Source organism: Salminus brasiliensis, chromosome 1, assembly GCF_030463535.1.
Source record: "Salminus brasiliensis chromosome 1, fSalBra1.hap2, whole genome shotgun sequence".
NCBI lineage: Eukaryota > Metazoa > Chordata > Actinopteri > Characiformes > Bryconidae > Salminus > Salminus brasiliensis.
This window is the reverse complement of record NC_132878.1, coordinates 19,382,880-19,403,060: the sequence shown is the minus strand read 5'-3', so window position 1 is coordinate 19,403,060 and position 20,181 is coordinate 19,382,880. Positions and strand designations below refer to the sequence as shown.

The following is a 20,181-nucleotide window of genomic DNA, read 5'->3' as shown; positions in this document are numbered from 1 at the left end:
CTGTGCGTCACTGTGTAGAGACAGTGTAGGGGGAAGAGCGTGTAAGCGCACATGTGTATGACTCACCGTCCAGCCCCCTCCGTCCGTGCTCATATCGCAGTAGACCTGAAAGCCTGCGGGGTAATGAGTGGGAAAAACAGAGTAGATGCCATCTTCACGCTGACCACTCGCATGTATATCGCTACAATCACGAGGACGAGAGCCTGAGATAGAGAGAGAAAGAGAGAGAGAGAAATAACAAAAGATATATGATTATCAATTGGGAATCTTCAGGGCCTTTTATCTGCAAAAAGAACCTAATCATTTCTGAAGACTACACGAAGAATCATATATTGCATTAATACTCCTGTTTTATTGCTATGTCTTAGTTTGAAAAAAAAAAATGGGTTTAATTATTGAAATGACACATGGAAAATGATCCAATTACAATATTGTTTGCAGGGAAATCTAGTTAGATACAGCTAAGTGAACTCTTTGATTGGATAGGTCTTTAGGAGCTGGACTAAAGGCTTAACATACCAGATTAACTTTCAATACACTTAGAAAGTAATAGTGAAATCAACCAATTTCATGAGTTCTGAATTTCATGCCCTTCTGGAAGCTCAAGATACGTTACTGACTATGAATGTGAGCGGCGGTCTAATCAGGTTTTTGTCAGTTGTTAGAACAAGTAAAACAGCAGTGGCAGCTATGCGTCAGGATTGACGACATGTGACAACAGTGACAACATGAAACTGCAGCATACAATGCAAGGGTGCTTTCACACCTGTCTTGTTTGGTCCAGACCTTCAGACTATTTCGTTTGGTCCAAACCAAAATAGCTGGTGAAATAGGTGTGAAAGGTGCCTCGGACCACAGTCTGGAAGAAGAGTTTGTAAACTTGGAGAGTTTTCACAGTGGGAAAAATTGAAGCACACTACAATGCAGCCCTGTGAGTTCCTGACCAGAGCAGGGTGAAAGGTGCCTAACAAAGTAGGCAGAGAAACAGATGGACTACAGTCTGTAGTCCTAATTACAGAACTACAAAGCCCACCTATATGGTCAGTGGGGCTGATATAATGGACCAAATTCATTCCATGAATTGGCATGAATATAAAACCACAGATGTTTCTGTATAGAATTGGTTGTACCATGTCTTAAACCGTTGTACCATGAACAATGATCCTGATTTAAAAAAAAAAATGATCTACTTAACAGACCTCTGCTTTACTGCACAAAAATCTTTTTTCAAATGCACGTCGAGGAAGAAGCACATCTGTGCCCCAAACAAAAACATTAGGATCCAGTAAAGAAAAAAAAAAAAAACTTTCTCAGGAGCCTCATTTCAGCTTCAGTGGCTTTTTTCAGCCCCCCAGCTATTCTGCTAATGGTTCAGATGGGGCAAAGATGGGAAATATAACAGAATAATTACTCACTCACTTTAGATGCAGTTTTGCATGAAATTGTCCTGACGTTCTTCACTTTGCAGAGTGTGGCTGAGTTAATAGTGAAATGATTATGAAGCATTTACTTGGCTGACGAAACTGGAGCATGGATTAGAGTGTGTTTTAAGATGGCTGGAAAGATGGAGGAAATGGTGGGGAACAATTCAGAATATCTTGGCTATTTTTGACTGTACACTGCAAGGAGATTTAATTCAGTATATCAAAAATGAACAGATGGATGAACCAGTGGATGGTTGAAATGATTAATGGACAGACAGGTGAACAAACAGAGGAATAGATAGATGGATGCGAATACATGGATGCGTGCATGAATGAATGGAAGGAGGAATGCTTGGGTAGCTGGATGAGTAGCCTGATGGATGAATGAATGAATGATTGGATAATTGAACAAATAGATAAGTGGATGGATGGATGAGTGGGTGGATGGTTAAGTAGTTGAATGGGTGGATGGAGTAATAGACAGAGGAATGAGTGGACTGATGATTCGTTGTTCGATAGATTAATAGATGAGAGATGGTAAGTGGTAACAGGATGGTAAGTCCAGCAACAAAATAGGGAAGATTAAAAATGACTACTAAATACCTGTTGCCACAAATAGTATCTGTCCAGCTGAAATATATTAAGATTTGTTTTCAATTAAAGTGATGAGTTTTTGCAAGCAGGCTCCCTAAAAAAAAATTTGTTTTCGAAAAAATATCCTCCTTAAAGCTGTGTGATGTTGGGTAAAATACTTTTCAGTTTAAATTGGTGGTTGGGGGATGTATGCAAGTGACAACGTCTATATGCCTTTTGACTTTTTGGGTCTGGGTTTGGGTTTGAGTTGTTATATGTAAAACCCATCTGGTGTTGTCTAGGGTGGCAACATTTTGGCAGAAATAAAAGTGCAAGTACAAAAAAGAGACCTCTGTTGACCTCTGCAACACGAGTGGACACATGAGAAAAGTTGCTGATGAAAGATTGGTGAAACAGAATAACAGACAAACAAACAAGCAGAAAGTTGTTGCAGGTCTTACCGTTGGCGCAGCCTTTGAGCCGGGCTCCTCTGACTGGAGCTCTCTGCAGATCCGCCTTCACCCGAGCCTTAAGGCCTCCATTCTCTTTCTGCATGGAGTTCAAAGCATCGCTTACAGAGTTCACCACTTTCACCATGTTAATCTGGCTCTCTGAGAGAAGCTGGAAAACACAAATGCACATATAAGCACTGCTGTTACAAGGCTATTGTGAAATGAAATAACATGTAAAACAAGTCTCAAAATTCTAAACAAGATTAAAACTTTAAAGATGGACTAAATACACATCATGTGCAAATGTACACAATAATGAAAGTCCAACAATTTTAAATTCAACTTACAGAAAAAATGGGACACATGAAAGTAACAATATATTTCTTTGCATTATTTAGACCTTTATATACCTTTTTTAAAAACTTTAAGGGTTTTTTTAGTGAAGGCAGTGGTACTAAAAATTATTGTGACAACTTAAAGAACAGTTTGAATCTATATTATTAATATGTAACATATATTAACATGGTTCTTAAAAGAATCCTTTAAAACATGAATGCACTATTGCTACGGGTCAAAGAACTGTTTTCCTGTACTGTATAGAATCCTTTAATGTTTAGACTGCATTAGCTTATCATTCTGTTGGAAAGTATTTATAGTATTATGGGCAACACTTCTGCTATTCATGTAGCAATAGGTTTAAATGTTGATATAAATTACTACTTGGCACTTGGCACCACATACAGCACTGGCAACTCCATATTACCTATACCTGGCCAAATATCAGCACCGTGGACAGCAACAACACACAAACACCGGTGATGTTGACAAACTTCAGCACCACGGACAGCGACATCACTGCAGCTGCAAGGGTGAATATCAGCACCACTGACAGTGATAACTCTGTTTCTAACAGGGCAAATGTCAGCAACATGAACAGTGTCTGCCCCACAGCACTATTGAGACCAGGAAAAGTATCAGCATCATGGGCAGAAATTTAAAGACATTGAGGAGCATTTTTTCCTGAAAGACCATCTCAGCACCCTGAACCCTGAACTTGGAAAATTCCTATGGTTCCATGGACACTATCAAAAGCAGAGATAATATTAGCACCATGGGAGAATTTTGTTTTAAAAAAAAATCAATACAACAAATTTTCCATGGTGCACCACAGGTCATGCTCTAGTGATGGTCAATATGTGCTGTCATGCCATAATAATGTCATTTTGTCAGACAGCAATGTTCAGAAGTGTACATATACTAGCAATAGTCGTCTCCCATGGGCATGTGCACAGTTAAACCGACACACACATGCAGTGATGGCTTTCCACTGAGTAAATCTGGAATCTGACCCATTTTAAATGGAGAGGAGTGTGTATGTGTGTGTGTGTGTGTGTGTGTGTGTGTGTGTGTGTGTGTGTTTGTGTAAGTATGTGTTATTCAGTATAATAAATGAGTTGCCTCTTTTGGTCTCAAATTGGAGTTAAACTTAGTGATTTTAAAAGGACCTTTTACACCTGCACAGTGAAAAACTAGGATGAAGGACCCTACACACACAAGCACACACACTCTTGTTGATTACTTGACGGACTTAAAGACAAGAATAACAATGCAATCAGCCTTAGCATTCCTTCACTTTCTCTAGGCAGGAAAATAGCACTGATGTAGGTCTCTAATGTCAGTGTGCATGCATGTGTGTGTGTGTGTTTATCTTCCAATGAATTTAATTGCATTTAATACATATAAAACATTGAAAATGTCCCCTATAGTAAGAAATCATTGTAGCACAGCAATGCTACATTTATGGGAGGAGGGTAAAAAAGTGTATGTGTGTATTTGTGTGTATTTTTGTATGCTGCATGCTTGAACCTATGCAATATCCCAGACTTTGGCCAAGCGAGTGTCGTCTATCATCCTCAATGTTTTGGACAGGCTACTGGTCTGTTACGTCAGACACACATGAAGTGGAAGCATTCTCATGGGAGAAAGGCAGAAGCTAGGGCCATTACTAACTGTCATCAACCTTGTAATGTGCCACACTGAATCACGTCCCTTTGCCTTTGGCAGAAAAAAAGTGAGAAAACGAAGCACGCATTCATATACAAACACAGACCAGGGAACAAGGGGGACTCCATGGAATTTGGTATGAATTTCTAATTTTACTCTATAGACATACTCAGGTTTCAGGTTTGCTGGGACTATTATATTTATGACTTTATATTTTCAGTTTATGCTTTTCTGATCACATGATGCTACCAGTACTAGGCATGTAAAGGCTAGCATGTGATCCACATTAAGCCAGCCAACCACATCTTTTTGAACTACTGCTAAAGCAATGTTATTGGACAGAGGACAATGGTAACTGCCAGCTCTTTTACATCAGCTAACAGATGCCCATGCTGGTTAGAATCATGCTGAGTGACCTGGAAGACAGAGGTCCATCCTACCCACCCAGAGCTCTCTGGGACTCTCAGCCAATGATGGCTGAGGCATCACCGGCATCACCCAATTTCCCAAAAGCATCTGCTAAGATCATCTTAACTGGTAGAGAGAGTGTTCAGTGTGATGCTAATTCAACCATTTAAGCATACTTTTTGAGCTGAGGTTTTCTTGGAAACCTCTACCCTGAAAAAGTTTGAAGTGCAGACTCAAAGCTGTGCATACTGAACAATTTGTAATTTGAAGGTGGATGTGAGGCATTGTGTAATTCATTTGAACTTCTTCTCATTTACCGGCAAAGATTTTCTACCAACAACAACCACTCGTGTTCATATTTATCTGGTAGTCACTAAAGACATTTGCTTGTTATTCTTTGTGATAAAATACAGAACTGTAGGCTTAAGAAAAAAACTTATATAACACTGTTAGCAGCCATGACAACAACTAAGTTTTCTTTCCTTTAAATAAAATGATTTTATTTACAGCAGCATTATGTGAGAATTGGCATTTCTGGCTCCTGGGCTCTCTTTACAATCCGGCAGTGTAATTCATGTGTTGAAACATTTCATGATAAACATGCAACATAATGTGGCTTTAATGAAGAATGGCCAATAGAGTTTATCTAATCAGTCCACTGGTGGATCAGCTGGTGGAACTCAACAAATCCATACAGTAGTTAGAGTTCACAGAGAAGTCAGCAACACATTGGGCAAATAGCATGTTAGGGTTAGCCAATCACGTAATTTGATAACACAATATAAGTTCTGCAATCTATATGACCTAATTTTAATAATTTATCTGTTAACTATCATTCCTGGAATGGTCTAGGGAATTTCCTTTACACAGAAAGGGGTCCTTTTTAGCAAAACTCTTCTGAACCTTTTTGGGGCATTTCATTTAAATAGTGTAGCTGGTGGGCTTGGTAGGGTTGTGGGGGAGGGTCTATTTCTAATAATCTAATAACACAGTGAGGGGCCCTGAAGTTATACACCAGAGAAAAGGGGCTAGCCTGAGGGTTTCACATATTGCACTGGGAGTGCCTGAACGTCACATTGATTGGCAGCACAGAATTAGTTTCCTTAGTACAAGGGTATAAATGAGCCACTGGTGACACAGGAGCCAAAATGGGGTCACACTAAAGGTCCAGGAATTTATGCTTCATCTCTCCAAGCTACAGCTAATGTCATTTACACTGAGGCAACACAGAGGTAAACGTAGTAGAATTATACATTCTGCCGGGCTGAGCACATTTTCTGTGCATTTAACATCACACAGAAGAGGCAGTGATAGATGGATTCATGCCAGGGGAAGAAAGAAGACTGAAGTTCTATTTGTTCTACACTGAGGGAATCCACTTTATGAAAATTGACAGTATTTCTCAGAGCAAGGACTCAACTGAAAGTACAGAGATTCTTTTAAAATACTCAAAATAGGCCTGCAAGCAGACGAGATGTGGCAGCAAATGCTTTCTGAAACCAAGATGACTGAAAGATAACTGGACATATTTTGAAGACAAAAATGCAGGGGAGAAAGAATGTGGGGTATAAACACGGGGTTCAAGCAGAATGTGCTTTTAGTCATCTACGCATTCTCATTGCAACATCATCTGCACTCCATATTTCACCCTATTTTGACAGATATTTCTGCAGATTCCACCAAAACTGAACCATAAAATAAACTTTTTTTCATCATGAGTTGTTTTGATTACTGAATTGTGATTAAATATACCGAATTCATTCCTATATCTTTAATCTCCATCTTGTATGTTTTATTATGGCACTGTTTTAAAGCATGTAAACAATTCACAGTTAGTTAGAGAGCTTGTCAGGCCTTTTACACCGTGGTTAGTGTTAGTTTAACACAGTGGTGCAACTAATCCTCCCTAGAGAAACAATACAATAAATCCATATATCCATACATCCCTCACATACGTTCAGTTAAATGTAAAATGTTAATTCAGTTAAGTTCAAATCATATCAATTTGGATGCATAGATTTGTGTTCAAGCTTGGATCACTTGGCTCATAGAACACAGAACTTTAACATGATCTCAAGAAACGTCCAAATATGTTGAGTCCAAAAAAACAACCTACTTGGTAATTTTTTCACCCTTCCACTTGCAGCACTTTTGAGCAAAACGCACTCATACAACCTGTCTGACATGTACATGCTATTTATGAACTATACTGGATATTATTAAAGAGGAATTATTGGATCAACATCAATGGAGAAATGGGTAAGGATTCATAGTTTCACAATGATTAGGTTAAGACTGGGTTAAGGTGTAGATTAAGGTTAGGTAAACGTATAAATTTAGGTGTAGGATAAGTTGTAGGTCAAGGGGTAGGTTAAGGTTAAGGTTGGGTTTAGGTGTAGATTAAGATTAGGGGTTAGGGTTAATGTAAGTGTGTAATGTAAAAGTGAATCGACTCTAAGAAGAGTCACCTGTAGTATTTACTTCGCTGCCAGGTGTCAGGTTTCTTCTGACCATAGAAATGAATTGTTTTACAAGACCAGATAGATCAGATATCCTGATGAAAATAAAATCATTCTGTCAGTTGTTCTTAATCAGCAATTGTGTTGTGTTCCCTGTTTATGCTAATGTAGAGAGTTCAACCACTTGATCACCACAATATCAAAACAGCAACATGCCAGGATCATGCTGTTACACTGTATTTGCAATTACAAACAAATAGGGCCCATGTTGACATTAAAAATGAATAAGGTACAAAGAGCTGGGTCAACTTTGCCTCATGGTGTGAGAATGTCATCTACCCACCTGGAGAGAGCACGGCCAATTGTGCTCAATCAGACTGTGGCCGCTGATAGCAAAGCAGCATGGTTTTGGGATTTGAACTTGCGAACCCTGGACCATAGTGGTTGCATATTAGACCGCTGAGCTTAGAAGAATCTTTGAACGCTTTAAAGAAGTGGAAAAGTTGTAAACACACACATCTCATGCCCTTTAAGAGTCAAGTGCGATCTGAGCGGGGTTTATGTGAGTTGGGCACGCGCCTGTGTTGACAATTCACTGCTAAGATAGCAATGACCATCTGACTGTTGACGTCTGACTAGGTTGTTTTCAGTCAGTGGCACACCTGTCTTTTCTGTTGCTATAATAGAAATACACCAGAAATGTACCTGAACATACCTCATTTGGAGACCACCATGCCCACTGGCGTAGATATATTCGCAAGATAGCAATGAGCATCGCAATGCACCTTGGACAGGGTGTAAGATTGGGCCTAATATGTCCTCTGTAGTGTCCTTATATTTATTTCCTCTGTCGCTTCCTCTCTCACTCTGTTGTCAAAGAACCTTTCTCACCCAAACCCTTACAAAATCAAAACCAACATTCAAACACTCAGAGCTAAAAACTGTACATTTATGGACACAAATACATACTCACACACATACAAACACACACTCTCTCAGGTCACCACCCTTGTCAAAAAGTTATCAGAAAATGAGGGATTACTTTCCATTCGGGGGGGATTTTGTAGCTGCTTTTTTAGGCTGCGCAGGTGTTTTGTAGTGATAAACAACTCCCTTTCACTCGTGTGTGTGAGTGTGTCTGTGTGTGTGTGTGTGTGATGGGCTTTAACGTGTCAGAGCTTGTCAGTAACTCGCATGAGAGAAAAAGGGTGTTAATCCCAAACCTTAAGTCTAATTCAGATTAAACTTAGGCTTTAAGTCGGTGGTAATTCACTTAACATGAGGCAGCAGACAGCACCTGCAAATCCAGTGATTAGAGTTTTAGATTTCAGTAACATGCAGACGGGTGCTAGGTGACTTCCATTGTGCTCATGTTTATCCTCCTATCACTTACTGCAGTTTATTATATTGCAGCATGTTACAGCTGTAGCGACAGCAAAACAAATATTCATTTTTCAGGATTATGGACCCACAACTATAAGCCACATGTATTACTTACTGAACTAGTGAGCTACTGGATGTTTTCCTTAACATCAATCTAGGCTTTTGTATACGTCCAATTACTAGGATCATACATTTAATATATTTCTTAAAGGGACTTAATTAATAGGTAGGTCGACCATAAGACAGCTGTGAATTCACTTCAGTTTAGTTACAAATCATTGAGGCATAAGTATACTTTACAACAAAGTTTCACTTATTAAGTTTACTTATTTTTTAACTTAAATAATCAAAGTGTTCATAAATTAAATAACAATATTCTCGCTAATATTGAATATTGAGAAATCTAAACTTCAGAATGTGTTTACTGCTGTATTTTAAAATGAACAAATATGTTTGTTGTGAAATTAATTTGTAGACTTTACCTGAAATTAACTTGCAAATAAACTTATGTGTAAGAAAGTGAGGCATTATGCATCCTCATGAATGATCCTTGATCCATATGATGCGTGACCCCTGCAGTTCGGGATGCATGTGGACCATGAATTAATCACCAAAGTTTATCACCCATAATAGTGTAGAATACAGTTTTACTGCCACTGTTACTTTTAACAGTAACAATTTCCTCAGTCTGGACACAGAGCTGTAATGAAAACACACCGACTGAGAAGCTGACAGACAAAGTGGAGCATGAGGATAAAACCATTATGGTTTGTAAACATTGAGCCAGGAGAGCCATAAGGCAACAAGGCCACCCACCTGCAGCGACATTACTCTGGTGTGTGAGTGGAGAGCTGATATGGACATAAGCTGAGTGTAAACAGGAGGAATCTTCAAGTAGGTCAACTTTAGAATGATAGACACTTTTATCTGTTAATGCGGAATGGGATGAAAGAAAAAAAAACTGCTAAACTCAACTGCTACATCACTTACTGACAACATCAAAATAAAAGTCACTAGTTTCATAAAAATGAAGCCTAAAAAAACAACAACAAAAAAAAAGCTAAAATTACTGTCTCACATGTGTCTCTATTTTTTCTTTTTTTGCTGATCTAAAAAAAGAAATCCAAGCTAAACCGTGAGTTTTGTGATCTGTTACACCACTAGTTATGGCTAAAGCTCCACTTTGGAATATGAAACATATTTTTAAGTATTAAGGACTTTTTAAACTCTATTTAGCTCTAAACAAAGTACTATAATGAAATAAAGTATTATATCCAGAGGAAATAGAGGAATCAAATGCTGCCAAATATGATGTCATCAGAGGATAATATGATGTCATCTGTGCCCCTCTAGGATTTGTTTTAACAGCGGTGGCAGATGTCACATGTACACAGTTAATATTTAATATGTGCATTGATTTACCAATAACTATTTTATTACAATGCAGTTATTAGTTAATTTATGAATGTTTATTATGAAGCTGTTAAGCTGAGATTTGTTTATTATTTATGACTGTAATGTTTATTCTCTTATATGTTTTGGTGAAGTATGGGATCAGTAACTGAAACTGTTAACTATCAAGTAATCCCTTAATGCTGCCTTGGCCAAGAGAACAAAAAAGGTCCAGTGTTTTAGTGGTATCAACTCTGACAGCCTTTCTGAGTTCTTTTGTCTCAGATAACCATAACATTAATATTAAATGGGGTTAAACTATTTCAGTTAATGTTGTGAAGCCATCTTAAAGACATTACTAAAACATTTATATATAAATGTAAAATTTAAATGCAGCTATTAAGTTGCTGATAGCAGCTTTTTGAAGCACTCTGAATAGGTCAAAGTTAATCCAATAGGACAGTAGATGGGCCAAGACCATGTAGCTAGCATAAGTTAGTACAATCTTGTAATCAGTCAGTGGGCCTGTATACAGGGCTGCTGTTTGGTGACATGGTGTGTACCACACTCAACATGGACCAGAGGAAACAAAGGAAAGAGTTGTCTCAGGAGATTAGAAAGACAATTATAGACACACATGTTAAAGGTAAAGGTTATAAGACCATCTCCAAGCAGCTTTATGTTCCTGTGACTACAGTTACACATATTATTCAGAAATTTAAGATCCATGGGACTGTAGCCAACCTCCCTGGACGTGGCCGCAGGAGGAAAATTGATGACAAATCAAAGAGACGGATAATATGAATGGTAACAAAAGAGCCCAGAAAAACTTCTAAAGATATTAAAGGTGGAAAAATGAAGCATATTAAGAAAACAACACTGTTCTTGTTGTGAAACACAGAGGAGGTTCTGTTATGTTCTGGGGCTGCTTTGCTGCATCTGACACAAGGTGTCTTGAATCTGTGGAGGGTACAATGAAATCTCAAGACTATCAAGGGATTCTAGAGAGAAATGTGCTGCCCAGTGTCAGAAAGCTTGGTCTCAGTCGCAGGTCATGGGTCTTGCAAAACACCCAAGAATGGCTAAGAGGAAAACATTGCACTATTCTGAAGTAGCCTTCTATGAGCCCTGACCTAAATCCTATTGAGCATCTTTGGTTGAGTTGAAACATGCCGTCTGGAAAAAACACCCTTCAAACCTGAGAGAATTGGAGCAGTTTGCTCATGAGGAGTGGGCCAAAATACCTGCTGAGAGGTGCAGAAGTCTCATTGACAGTTACAGGAATTGTTTGATTCCAGGCCTGTTTCATAAGTTTATTTTTTAAAAATAATTCTGTTGAAGCATGACTGAAAAGCAATGTCTGGCTTTCATTGGTTAATTTTCATAGCATTTTTATTTATTATTACTTTTGTCAGATTCAAGTTATTTCTGTGGGTTTTTCTTTCATTAATTGAGGGGTACCAACAATTTTGTCCATGTGTGTAGAAGACACAAGAAGGTCCACTTCTGTTGGCCAAGAACAGAAAGCTGAAGCTGCAGTGGGCAGAGGCTCTCCAAAACTGAACTGAAAAAATGTAGCCTGGTCTTTTGATTTCGGCTTCTGCAAAGGCACACAGATCCTAAGGACTTCCAGCATGATAATGCACCATGTCTTCTCAAAATGGTTTCAAACTGTCTGGAATATGACAATGTTCTGTATTCTTCAGTGGCCATCCCATCTAGATTTAAATGCCAAATGCTAAATGCCAAAGCATTGCATTTGACACAACCCCCTTACATTTCCATCACTGTCAGTGACACCAGCTTATAGCATTAAAGGGTCTCCATCATGGAAAACTGAAGTTTGAATTACATAGGCCTACTCTTTCTTCCCCAGCCTAAAATGGCTTGTTTTAAATCCCAGTATCTCTCATGTCACAAGATCCAACTCATTTACATATCTCTGCTCGTTCAGTCAACCACAGTTTATCCCTGATCATTCACACTGCAGTTCTCAGGAGTGTTTCAGCTCTAAGTGCTTTTTGCATGAGGAATAAAGTACAGGACAGCTAATCAAAACAGAGCCCACTGATATATACCTAGTTGTCCTTTATCTGGGACACCTACTGTATAGGTTCACTTCATAGGCTCCCAGTCACTGACTTTAACCCATCTGTAACATTGGGGCACACTTACTGGCCACTGTGTTACACATACCTAAGCACCCCAGATAAATTTAGTCACATGCATAATTTCTTCTCTGATAACTGGTCACATGTCCTCTTGCCTTATTAATGGTGTCAATCCTATCAGGTACAGATTGCACCAGTCCCCTGGGAGGTTCCTGTCAATTTTAGCCCACTCCTTCACTGACTCTGTGCTTTATGCACAGGCAGAATGCAGCACTGACACTCCTACATTCCAGGATGACACATGTTGGGTAAATAGGGCTAGATTTGTGTATATGCCAGGTTCAACAGACATGATGGAACATTGAGATGCAGTGGGACTACCCAGCAAAATCACCACACTTCCCAAATCCTCATTCTTAATTTGGAACAGCAGGTGAAATTCTGAAATAGGCAGACTTGAACTCTAGCTGAAATGTTCACCCAGGGGTGAATGAAGGGGTGGGCTAAATCAGACAAGAAATAGCTCAAGAGACTGGTGTAATCTTTATAGAACAAGGCCGATGCTATTATTAAGGTACAAGGGTGCTTAACTAAGTTTTAGAAAACAAATGATGCATTCAACTAATTGTTTGTTTGGTAAGCTTATCTTGATAGCGTTTGATACTGTGGCTTATCTTCTTTCTTCATCAGTCACTCTCTTCCTGGATATTTTTAGTTAGTGGCCTGTCCTCAACTCAACAGGGATTCTGAGGTGTGCAAAAATGCTGCTGTGCAGCCTCATACACACCATGCAACTACCATACCTGTCACTGCTGCCGCCCAAATAAAACACTATATGGCCAGATGTTCATAGACACCGGCTCACACAGTGTTTTTCTTAATATCAAGACTATTCAAAAGAAATCGGAAGGTTTGTGGACACCTACTCATCCAATGTTTCTTCTAAAATTCAGAGTATTAAAAAGGAACTGGTTTCCCCTTTGATGTAGTCTTTTCTCAATTCTCAGAGAAAGGCTTTTCACTAGATTCCACAACATTGTTGGAAGGACTTGCTTGCAATCAGCCACAAAAGCATTAGTGCAGTCAGGCACTGATAACTAGTGATAAGCTCTGGATCACAACTGGCATCCCAACTTATCCTGAATGTATTGGATGGAGCTCCACTACTCCAGAGAACAATGTTCCACTGCTCCACAGTCCAATTCTAATAGAGTTTTACCTTCCAGTTTACACTCCTCCAGAGCGTAATGTTTTATAGAGATTATACAAGCTGTGTGTGCAAGTTTGTGGACATTTACTTATACAATGTTTCTTCTACAATCTAAAGAATTAAAAAAGGAACTGGATCCCAACTGGCACTCCAACGCATTCTTAAGGTACTGAATGGTCTTCCATTGCTTCCCAGTAAAGAGCAAGTGCAAGAGGTTTTGTAGGCCTCTAACTAATGCATGCCATTGGAGAGCATGGCCGTACATGCACACGCATCTCCTCTAGACCATTCCACTCTATAGACACCTATAGACATTATACAAGTTCTGTAAGCACAACTGAACACTTGTGTCAGTAGTCAGTGCTTTTAAGTAGTATTATTAGTAGTATTGATGGATGATGTCATTGGCTAAAGAAAATAGTGCAGCAACTCATTCGTCACAATCAGTACTTGAAAACCTCCCAAATGCACCTATGTGGCATGTGTATCTGATCTGACACTATACATATATAAGCATGTGTATGGGTGCACATCTACCTGTATAAGCCTTCCTTGTTCACTCTGCAGCGCATTGAGGTCCTGTCCAAGGTTGCTTTGCCCTCTCCTCAGGGACTCATAGTCCATCTTCAGTTGGCCAGCATGGGCTGAAAGCTTGGCCACTTCCTCAGCCAGGTTGACCAATAAGGCGCGGTCCTGGCCTTTGACTGATTTGAGGTCTGAGTCATGGTCTGTGAGGGAGTGCAGCAGAGATGTCTGCACCCCTTCTAGCCGCAGAAAGTTGCTGTTGTAGTCTGGGCAATTGGGGTCGATGAAGATATTGATGCGTGACCCGTCGCCCCTCTCGACAGTCACCAGGGCATTGGCCTCGTCCTGGTTGGTGGTGATGTGGGGTGGGCCATCTGACATGGGTGGGGCCTGGTAGTGGTTCATGAAGAGGATGGTGCCGGTTACCGTGACAGCGAGGAGGACAGCCACAAAGAGAAGGATGGTGCAGAGCAGGTAACTGCAGCTCATTCTCTACAGGGAGAGAGATAGAGAGTGTTACATGTAAGGGTGGGTGATATGGCTCCTGAAGGCAATTTTAGGACAGGACATTGATCATGATAAAATAAAAGCAGGAGAAAAAAAAACAAAAATATGGTAAAATGATAATAATAATATTAGTTCTCCAATCAGCTACTTGTTTCAATGTGGTTTATGCTGTTACTACACACTGGTTGTACAGTGCAGCGTATCCATAAATGCACTGTTTTAGAAGCTGTTAGAAGGTTAGGAGCTTTACAGTATGCTGACAATCCATTTCCACCATTTACATTTCCAGTTTTTAATTTCAAATACTGCAATAACAAGCTGTGCTATGTTGCTGTAGTCAACTACAGTTAACTAGGCACAGTTTCTCTATGGTAAGAGAAAATTGCACATTAACAACTATACACGCATATAATGTTGACTAACTGTTATAAATACAATACCTTATGACTCTATATTCATTCACCAGCCTCCCCAAGAATCATTGGGTGCAAGTGCAGGAACAGCTACTTCCTAGCCAACATGCTCACGTGGGGCTTACATAGGCGGAAAGTGTGCAGTGTACAACCTCGTTGGGGTCCGTGCTTAACCCCTCCTTGACCCATCACTGACCCTGGTGGGCATTCATATTTGGGGCCAACATGGAACCTGAGGACAACACTTTCTGTTTTCTGGCTACCCATACGGGTGCCCGTATGGACATGTTAGTTGGGATAGACAGGCCGTCAGTACATCCTAGGGTACCACACCCATTTACACCTAGGGAGAACTAGCATAGCCAGGCCACCTACCATCTGTGTTTTTGAAAGGCTGGAGGAAACCCACGAAGACACATGGACAACACAGCACTCACAGACAGTGACCGTGATGAAGGTCGAACCCACAACTCCAGGCCCCTGGAGCTGTACGATACAAACACTATCTGCAGCATGCACCATGCCATGTAACTGCCATGTTACCCTCTGTAACTCTATAGTAATACTTTATAAAGTAATACTTTAATCTGTATTATTTCACTATACTTTCAACAGTCATGTTACACTATAAATCTCCCTTTGATCTGAGCTATACACAGTTATTGTGCGTCATCATGACAGTAAGTGTCTTATTTATTAATGTCACTAACATTAGCTTTTATATATAACCCACGTTACTGTCCCCCCATGATATGCACTTCATTACCATAAAGCTTTATATTTATTTATATACTAAGACACTAAGCGTCTCTGACTGATTTTCTGCATGTCAAAACTTATCCTTACACCCAGAAGTTGCCTTTGATGCTAAAAAGGTCCTAACGTCAGGTTTGCTTTTCTTCATTACCAGTTGCATGCCCAGACTTTCGATCTACTGTTGTACAGAAGATGATTATATATCAGATAGCAATAAAAGATGATTATATAACAGATAGCAATACACGGGTGTCATCCAGACACACAAGTGTACATTTAGATGAAGAAGCTATTTAAATTTACACTTATGGAATTTATCTGACACTCTTATCCAAGGAGACTTTCATTTGAATTATATACAGGTAGGTTAATACAGCATCCATGTAGAGTCTATTTGTGTAGAGTGGTGTTTCTATTCCAGCAGGGGAATTCTAGTTTGCCATAGGAAAGGCAGTTTGTTACACACTACATTACACTAACCACTACAGATACATGGCATCTGTTAGAAAGGAAATCTGCTAGACCAAGTAAACTAATAAGCTCAGGCTATTATAATAAAGACAGTATGCTGTTTTATCCTTGGTGGTTACTATGGTTTGCTAGGTGGTCACTACTGTTTCAAGTGGTTGCTAGGGTATTGCTATGCGATTGCTTTGATGTGCCAGTTGTATGCTAAGTTGTATGCCAATTGTATGTTAGATTGCATGCTATGTTGTTCCAACTAGCAGTCAAATGCTTTGATGACTGCCTGGTTACTAGAAATGACAATATAAAATAATAAAAAAGAAATACTTTATAAAAAAACATAAAGATCAAAGTAAAAAAAATGCAAAGACATAAAATGAGATAAAAAAACAGACATATGTACAGAATATATAACAGAAAATATTATGACAACTCTTGCTTTTTATCAGCTCCACTGACCATATAGGAGCACTAGTTCTAAAATTAATGACTGTAGTCCATGTAGTTTTTCTGCATACTTTGTTAGCCTGCTTTTACCCTGTTCTTCATCGTAGAGTATGTCGTGTTTTAGTGGTGGCAATGGCACTGACACTGACATGGTGTATATTGCGCTGGTATGAGTGGATCAGACACAGTAGTGCAGCTGCTAAACACTGTGTCCACTCACTGTCCACTCTATTAGATACCCCTATGTAGTTGGTTCAACATAGAAGATGTAAAGAGACAAAAGCTCATCTGTTGATGCACAGTTTGTGTTGGTCATCCCCTAGACCTTCATCTGTGGTCACAGGATGCTGCCCACAGGACGCTGTTGGCTGGAGGTTTCTGGTTGGTGGACTGTTCTCAGTCCAACAGTGACACTGAGGTGTTTAAAAACTCCAGCATCACTGCTGTGTCTGATCCACCTGTACAAATACACACACACACACACACATATATGTATATATATATATATGGTTGGTGGGGTGCAACTAGTTGCCTACTCTCATGGTTACTATTGGGCCAAACACTATTGGCCATATCACACTGTTAATATATAGTTAAGTTACAAGGATGTATTGAGCAGCAGTTACTGGGAAGGACACAACCTCTTCTCTTGCTTCAAATCTACGCCTATGAGCGATAAGAGAGGCACACAAAGAGTGAAAGATGGAGATAAAGGAGATAAAGACGATGAGGAGAAAGCGATAAGGAAATGATAATGAGAGATAAATCGAGTGACAGAGGAGGAACAACAGAAGGAGGACGGTGGGGGGAGGGTGGGTATTAGCCCTGTCATAATCATCAGCATAACAGTTTCGACAGCAGGGAGAGTGATTTTTAAAAGCCCCTGGAAGCAATTAGCCTAGCGAAGTCCGACGAGGCAAGGAAGAGAGAGAAGAATAGATGCAGGTGCGCTAACCATCGATCCATCGCTCTTTCGCTCTCCGTCTCCCAGATGCTACCCAGCAGATGTGCCCTCATATGGTACATGGAATAACATCTGATTGCAAAACTCAGAAGGATCATCAAGTCTGTGACTGTGTCGAATGATCATGTATCACATTTATTTCTCCTTTCCAAACTAATGCAAGCGCTGATCATACTAAAAACTGACTGCCACATCTCAAAAGTAACTGTGCCAAAAGTCTGCTTTGGAATTATGCCACTGATGAACCGATAATGATTTCCTGAAAAAAAAAAAAAAACCTTTAGTAGGCGAGATGTGTGAGTGTGAAAAACCTTCAGTGTGAACGTTCTCTACTAAAAAATTTACGTAGAAGCTTTACATTATGTGTAGGTTCCTTATACCTTATAATGGTTCTTCACATATACACTTCATTTTAGTCATTGTTCTTTGAATTAAGAGTCCTTAAGAAAATAACATCTCTGACAGATGTTTTTAGGGTCTAGGTAAAAGTTTTATGTTTTTATGTTAATGTAAGCTCGCTGGACAAATAAAAAGTCACCCTGTGCGTTTAAGGTGGTAGTAACTTCAGGCTCCTGCAAATGAATACCTGCTGGGTGTGCGGTGGGATTTATAGATTGAGAAGAGGAGGTACAGTGAAATGAATGTGTGTGTTCCATATGTGAAAAATGGGTCGCAAAGCAGATGCTATTGATTGTGAGAAAAGAGTGATTGCATTTGGGCATGTCAAAGATCATAGTGTGAAGGAAGTAGCTGAATTTGTAGGTGCATCAAAGCATATGGTCATATGGGTCTACCAGCAGTGGCAAACATCCCAGTCTATAGGAAACAAACTACTTCCTGGCAGGATTGCTTCTGTCACCTGATAAAATTACATGCTGGTGCATGCCATATGAACAGTGAGACACTATGTGCCTAATTAAAGCTCTCATTTCAAACACACACCAATGAACCACTGTACAGCATCAGCTTAGCATTAGTCACAATACTGTCTCTAACTACCAGCATGTCGCCAAGTCATCATTTCACTTTACCTGTGACCCTGCCTTTTCACCTTCCTCTCCTCTGTCTAAGCTACTACACAGTCAGGTTGTTTCTGTCACCAGACAAAGTAACACAATGATACAGCCTTTTGAACAGAGAGCAAACACATTTATAGATTTGTTGAGCATTATTATTACCATTATTGCTGGCTCTACTCATTAGCACTGAGATTTATTTTTCTTAGACTATGACTTTATGTAAAGTAGCTTAAGATTCTACAATGTCTAAGTTTCGTTTTTTTTTTTTTTTTTTTTGGAAGCTATCCTGACTGAGTATATCACAAATTAGGTTAACCGCCATACATAATCACACACTAGCACACACTATCATTTAGGGTTGCCAGCAGTTCTGTAATCCATCTGCCAGAATCGTTCCTCATTTAATAATAAGTAATAATAATAAGTCTCTTACTGAATCAGCACAATATGTGATTTTTGAGCACACAGCTGTTGGATGGTGTCTCTCACTCAACCTAAGTGCACATCTAGTTGACAGAGCTTTGGTGCTTCTAACAACCACAACACTTCAGTTGGTTAGCAATAAACAGCCATGCCATTTCTGTTAGCGATGTGGGTTAGGGATGCGGTAGAGAATTAATCTGTTAGCCGGTTGTGTGCCAAATACATTGACTAGATGCTGGCAGACCGCTTTAGGACCGCTAAGGACAATTCAGTAGTGGCTGGGTATCCCTCCCTAATTCTACACCCTTGTGGCAACAGTAGAGCATTTTCAATAGCTACTATCAAAAGGTGATAAACGACAATGACAGAACAGACTTCTCCAGTTCACAGAATGCAGGGCGACTTCACTTCACATTAGAATCTGTATTGTTGTGACCATTAGGTAATATTCATTTTTGCAAATGTTTAGTCATCTTTTTTATTAGAAAATCTGCCTTATTAAAAGTTTAATTCTCTGAAACTGTAATTATAATATATTTGCCTAATCACTCTCTGTGTTCGAACAGATACTGGTGAATTATTCAATCACTTCATTACCTGCTTCACACAATTAATCTATTCTCCTTCTTTGCTCATCATCCACCTCAGTTAACAGGAGGGGAAATTAAACCACTGTGTGTGAGTGAGAATGTGTGTGTGTGTGTGTGTGTTTATCCTAGTTTCAAAATGTTTTCTAACATTTTGTATGTGTAACAGTGTGTATTAACCATGAATGTGTACTTCGCTTAATTAATACCTGTGCATGTGTTCCCTTGTGAAGATGGCGAATTAATATGCAAATTAGCTGATTTGGCTTATTGGCCCATGCTAATGGATGGATGGTTACTGGTTCGCAATTTGATTGGCTTTTATGAGCAGCGCTGGGAAATGAATGGATTTCTTGGAAGCACTTATGAAAGAATTGTTAATGCAAAGAAATCTCTCTCTCTCTCTCTCCCTCTCTCTCTCTCTCTCTCTCTCTCTCTCTCTCTCTCTCGTTCTCTCTCTCTCTCGTTCTCTCTCACCCCCTCCTGTTAAGTGGAGTTTTATGATGTATATTCCTATATCACAAAGAGCCAAACCAGATCACATATTGCAAATACTGACATGGGTGTTTAAAAATAACAGTTTATTCAATATAATGCATGGTGTGTCACCTCATGCAATATGTATGACATCTGTGGTTGTTATAATGAGGGGAGGAAAT

At 39.5% G+C, this 20,181-nt stretch overlaps 1 protein-coding gene across 2 annotated transcripts in view; it reads right to left on the bottom strand.

Moving 5' to 3' along the window:
• fibcd1b (fibrinogen C domain containing 1b) overlaps window positions 1-20,181 on the bottom strand; it is a 164,039-nt gene that overhangs the window by 88,216 nt on the left and 55,642 nt on the right. For both annotated transcript variants that reach the window (XM_072674073.1, XM_072674082.1), the window contains 3 exons: window positions 13,954-14,433; window positions 2,459-2,618; window positions 67-203 (listed from right to left, as the gene is read on the bottom strand). In XM_072674073.1, the coding sequence (XP_072530174.1) occupies window positions 67-203; window positions 2,459-2,618; window positions 13,954-14,433 (777 nt within the window). The remainder of the gene's footprint in view (window positions 1-66; window positions 204-2,458; window positions 2,619-13,953; window positions 14,434-20,181) is intronic.